At 46.5% G+C, this 5,412-nt stretch overlaps 1 protein-coding gene and 1 pseudogene across 2 annotated transcripts; one reads left to right on the forward strand and one right to left on the reverse strand.

The window, feature by feature from the left end:
* Positions 1-119: 119 nt before the first annotated feature.
* LOC123142465 (probable serine/threonine-protein kinase PBL7) lies at positions 120-1,761 on the reverse strand. Of its 2 annotated transcripts, none has more exons than XM_044561375.1 (3): positions 1,307-1,761; positions 818-1,197; positions 120-727 (listed from the first exon to the last, which is right to left on the reverse strand). In XM_044561375.1, the coding sequence occupies exons 1-3, from the start codon at positions 1,338-1,340 to the stop codon at positions 497-499; spliced, it is 645 nt and encodes a 214-aa protein (XP_044417310.1). In that variant the 5' UTR covers positions 1,341-1,761; the 3' UTR covers positions 120-496. The 2 variants fall into 2 exon arrangements, with proteins under 2 accessions (XP_044417310.1, XP_044417304.1); XM_044561369.1 differs by having other exon boundaries at positions 818-1,201.
* Positions 1,762-2,251: 490 nt separating this feature from the next.
* LOC123080581 (histone H3.2-like) lies at positions 2,252-5,209 on the forward strand (annotated as a pseudogene).
* The last annotated feature ends 203 nt before the right edge of the window (positions 5,210-5,412 follow it).

The raw sequence follows: 5,412 nt of genomic DNA on the forward strand, positions 1-5,412 counted from the left end.
GGGGGCACGGCTGAAGATGCTCTAAGCTCAACACTCATAACGACAACGTCGGCTGAAGCACAGGCATCACAGGGACATTTCCACCACAACTCCACAAGCCTTGAGCCGAAACCCTTAAATCATTGCATGCAGCAGCCGAATGAATGTACTTCATCCGTTCGAAATTACTTGTCTCGAAAATGGATGTATCTAGAACTAAAATACATCTAAATATATCCATTTCTACGACAATTAATTTCGGACGGAGGGAGTACGTACGCACATCAGGTGTATATCAGCATGTATCGGTTCATCAGCTGAAACTCCCGCACACCGTTCCACCTCTAGAACCAAGTCAACTTCTAAACCCATTAACACGGGCCAATGAACAGCCTAAATTATGCAGGCACTGTTATTCCACAGCAAGCGACAATCACAACCATATCAAGTCATAATTAAAATAACTTGAAGATGATGATCGATGCGTCTGGAGATGACGTCGACGTTTCGCCCTAGGTTAACGAGGCGCCGCGTGGTGTGATGATTCAGGTGGAGGATCATCGCAGGCGGCAAGGCGAGACAGAGCTGCGACGACGGCGCCAATGGGGGATCTCATGGCCGGCCGTTGGTGGATGCACATGGAAGCAACTTCTAGTGCCTCCTGCAAACCCATGGACGGATACTGGTCCTGCAGCGCCGGGTCTGCCATCCACCGGAGCTGGCTCCTGTCCTTCATCACTCGTGTCGCCTGATCCAGCAGCAAAGATCAATCATTCACGGCAAAATCAACAAAAAACAGCAAATGCGCGAACCACGGGCTTGGCTATAGTTAACTTACCCACATGACAAGGTTCCGATCCTCGGCGGCGGCCTGGGCGGGGTCGAAGGGGGTCCGTCCCGTGATCAACTCCAGCAGCACGCCGCCGAAGCTGTACACGTTCGACTTGGTGGTCACCCTCCCGGTAGCTAACATCTCGGGGGCAATATTAGTACTTCGCGTGAAGCTCTTGATTTCCTCTGCACCTAGCTGATGAAGCTCTGCCAGTCCATACTGGGACAGCTTTGGGTGGTAGCCATCTCCGAGCAAGATGTCCGAGCTGCTCATGGGTTTGCGGTACACCACACCTTGGTGGTGCAGATACTCCAAACCCTTGGCCACGCCGGCAGCTATGTTCATCCTTGTGTTCCAGTCTAGCAGTGCTTTGCCCGGAGACCGATCTGTCTAGCACAAGATCGATCCGGTGTGGTTAGTTAATCAACACAGACTCGAGCGATTGAATCGTGGGCAAAATTAATTTACTGGGTTTTGGTATATATCAATAAATACCATGGAGGTGATTTTGGAGAGAACCCAATGGCATGTACTCGTGAACCAAGATCCCGCGATTGCCGTCCGTGCAGAAGCCGACGAGGTTGACGACATTCGGGTGGCGCAACGAGCTCAGCGTCAGGACACGAGCAAGAAACTCCTTGTTGAGTTGCTCTGATGAATATGAAACTAAGTGAAGAATGGATTAGCTAGCTGGCCAGGATGATCACCTGACTGACGCTCCTGAGGTAGCCTTTGTAGAGGCTCGCCTCCCGAACGATGCGGAAGCCGTCTCTGAAGTTCCTGGTCGCCTCGGCGAGCTCGTCGAAGGTGAAGGTTCGTGCCGCAGTGGCGGTGGCGGCGACGCTGCCGCGGCTGTGGGGATCGGCCCGGGGAGGCGGTGGGATCACTTCCTTCCTTGCCCCCAGGCAGAGGAAGCAGCTGGAACCACCCATCGCCGGCGGAGAGGAAGAGCCGCCGCACCGCACCACTACTGGTGGCTTGTGGCCTTAAGTAGCCAGCACCGCTTGCCGAAGACGGAAACCACCAACATCTTGAAAGCGCGTCTACTCGATCACTTTGCCGAAAACGGAAACCACCAACGACCATCAAGTAGTACTACAGTAGTATTTCTCTGACCGGGGTTGCACTTTGACCATAGAATAAAGCATGCAAGTTACTGTAGTATTTTTCAGACTATATAGTGCTCGAGTTTAGCTAGCACAGTACCACATTACTGGTGGCTTATGGCCTTGAGGAGCCATTACAACGGAAACCACTAACTTGCAAACAAACGAAACAAGTAGCCAGTCGGTACACACGCGTCTTCTCTCCACCATGGTCTCCGGTCACTTCACTAAAGCCCCAAGCAAAGAACGAGAAGCAACGTTGATCAGCCCACTCGGCTTTTCCTCTTTCAAACATGCATGCGTGCACGCATGTCCACCCAAATTCTCGCGGGCCATGGCATCTGTACTATGTTTACATTGCTGTTCCGTTCTACAATGTAGTGCGCATAGACTTTGACCAAGTTTATAAAGACTACGACTGAGTTTGTGAAGACTACATTATGAAAAATAAAGAGTACTAATACTCCCTGGGGTCCTTTTTACTACTCTGCATATAAGAATTATCTGAAGTCAAACTTCCTAAAGTTTGAACATATTTACATGAAAAAATATCACCATGTACAATACTTGCTTCGATCCATATTAATTGTCACTGCTTTAATTATACAACTTTGTATTCAAATTGGATAGGAGGGAGTACTAAAGTTATACAATATGAAAATTAAATCCATGCCGCATCTAATGATAATGATTTCGTATTGTGGATATTGATATGATATTTATAAAGTTGGTCAAACTTTACGAAGTTTAACTTCAGACAAATCTTATATGCGAGGTAAAAAGAACTGGTGGGAGTACCTCTTATTTGAGGGAAAAGTTCCAATTTATTCATCAAATATCATGTCATCACAAACAACATCAGAAGTAATATAAATAAATTACATCCATGCCCGTAGACCATCCAGCGAAGACTATAAGCATTGGAGGGAGCCGAAGGCGCGTCACTGTCATCAGCCCTTCCTCATCATAGTCAGGCAAATCTTGTTGTAGTAGATAGTCGAGATATCATCGCGCTAAGGATTAAAATGACCAACACACGAGAACAACAACTGTCGCCGATGAAGCGAACCGTAGATCTAAAGTATCCAACCTGCAAACACTCGAATGTAGACACACGAAGATCGGTCCAAGCAGATCCACCAAAGACAAACACCGACCGAACCCCGTGAGATCCGCTAGAAACACACCTCCACACAGATCTCACGATGCTAGACGCACCACCGGGACAGGGGCTAGATGGAAAGAACCTTATTCCGTTTTAGGGAGCCGCCGCCTCCTCGCCTTCTTGAGCAAGACACAAATCCTAAACAAACTAAAGAAACACATAAAAATGGAGCAGGAGCCTTCCCACCGGCAAGGGCCGGGATCGACCGCACCTTCATGGCCTTAAGGCCATAGTGAACAAGACGGATCAGTATCGGCGCCAGCGAAAGGCGGAGAAACCCTGGCCGCTTGGGAGACGATGTGGCGAGGAGGAAAACGGTTAAAGTACTCGTACTAAGTTTTGCCTCGAATAACAGATCCCACATCCACCCCTTTATCTTTGTTGCATTTGCACTAGCTGCTTTTTTCATTCTCCCTTCTCCTTTTCTTCCGACAGCACACGACTAGAAGAAGAATCGACTAAATCACTAAAGACTAAGCAAGATTAGTGATTAATGTACGATATTAGTATCACTAATATATAACTAGCACACAGGCCTACGTAATGCAAGGGCACCTTTTACATTATGCAGTGCCTTGTGTCTCATGCCTGCAACGGGTCGTGCTGCATCGAAGTCGTATGGTGCATGATCCCTCTGTCTTATTATGTACTCCCTTCGTTTCTAAATATAAGTTTTTGTAGAGATTTTATTATGAACTATATACAAAGCAAAATGAGTGAATCTACACTTTAAAATGTGTCTATATACATCCGTATGTGGTGCATAATGAAGTATCTACAAAGACTTACATTTAGGAACAGAGGGAGTATATGTCAACTGCCGAGGGTGACTCACATAAATCATCTCCTCCTTGTTATACACTGTATAGGACACGTGGGTGCTTGAACCATGAAGCCGACAGAGCCAGGAGCAGCTGTCATAGGGCTCAACATAATTGTTTTGACCCTTAATCACGATTAAGAGTTTAATGTGAAATGATCCATTTTCAAAAGTAGTCTACCACCGGTGTCAAACTTACATACCAAGGATAAGTAAATAGTGTGGCTTTAGCAACGACTTTCTCTTAAAAAAAATAAGTAAAGAGACTTTATCTGTTGACCAGGCCACTAATCATTAATGCCTCTATAGTACAATAATTGACAAACCAACAAAAAGTCAAGATAGATTGCTTAGTCTTCGTGCATTGACGATTTGACATGATGAGAAAAATCTATGAAGCATAGTACGTCTTCTAGTATGATTTTTTTCCTTACAAAAGAAGCACATGCATGCATTGACTGACCGGAAAGACTTGTGGACCATTGATTGATGGACGAAAAAAGTCTACCAAGATGTTCTTTGATAGTACCAACTTTTAATGTCATCTACCCCTTTGAAGGAAGCCATGCATGAAGGCTAGCCATAGTGGGGTAACTTAGGTAGTAACTTACACATCCCAAGATAATTTTGCTTATGTGGCATGTATTTAATGAGGAAAGAGGTGTTTGTGATAACATAATATGTTACTGTAATATATCATTTTTTGAGGCAAAATGAGTCTATGAGCTAATAAATGAAGCCATATATGACACTACTACTATATTACTTTGCACTATGAAGATAGTAACTTAGACTAGTATTATATGCATGATACTAGTATAAATTACTCCCCACTATGATCAGCCGAAGAAATCTTCCGTGACATGCTGACATCATCTCATTAATTACTAAATTCAATTTCTAAAATATTTTATTTTAAAAAACCATTAATTTAATCCGCGATCCATTTTCATCGCAGGCTAAGGCGGCGCCCAAGTCCGCCCTGGCCGCCGGCAACGTCAAGAAGCCCCCACCGCTTCCGCCCCGGCACCGTCGGCCCGTCGCACTTTGGGAGATCACCGAGCTGCTCATACCCAAAGCCCCCCTTCCAGCGTCTCGTCCCGGAGATCGCCCAGGGCTTCAGGACCGACCTCCGCTTCCAGAGCTCCGCCGTCTCCGCGCTGCTGCAGGAGGCCGCCGAGGCGTACCTGATGGGGCTGTTCGAGGACACCAACCTCTGCGCCATCCACGCCAAGCGCGTCACCATCATTGCCCAAGGACATCTTAGCCTTTGTTCAGCGGTGGAAATGTATGCGTGCTAGTGTTTATTCGTGCCATGGTGGATGTAGTGCGCATGATCTGATGTCACCACCTTGCTGTCATCAGTAATTAAAATGAAAATGCTGACTATCTTTTCCCTCGTTGTTCTTGCCATGTCGGATGTGTGTTCCCATCAGCAATGGAAATGAAACTGTTGGCTATCTTTGCCTCGAACATGAGCTTTCCCTTTGTTCGTGAGCCTGTCCTTCCT

This window comes from Triticum aestivum, chromosome 1B, assembly GCF_018294505.1.
Source record: "Triticum aestivum cultivar Chinese Spring chromosome 1B, IWGSC CS RefSeq v2.1, whole genome shotgun sequence".
NCBI classification, from domain to species: domain Eukaryota; kingdom Viridiplantae; phylum Streptophyta; class Magnoliopsida; order Poales; family Poaceae; genus Triticum; species Triticum aestivum.

Bases quoted from the DNA above. Each gene is read 5' to 3' on its own strand.
- LOC123142465 (XM_044561369.1), bottom strand. From the start codon at position 1,402: ATGTCGTCAACCTCGTCGGCTTCTGCACGGACGGCAATCGCGGGATCT. The intron at 1,202-1,306 runs GTATTTATTGAT...ATCTTGTGCTAG, and splicing joins TCTCCAAAATCACCTCCATG to ACAGATCGGTCTCCGGGCAA. The intron at 728-817 runs GTAAGTTAACTA...CTGCTGGATCAG, and splicing joins ATCGGAACCTTGTCATGTGG to GCGACACGAGTGATGAAGGA.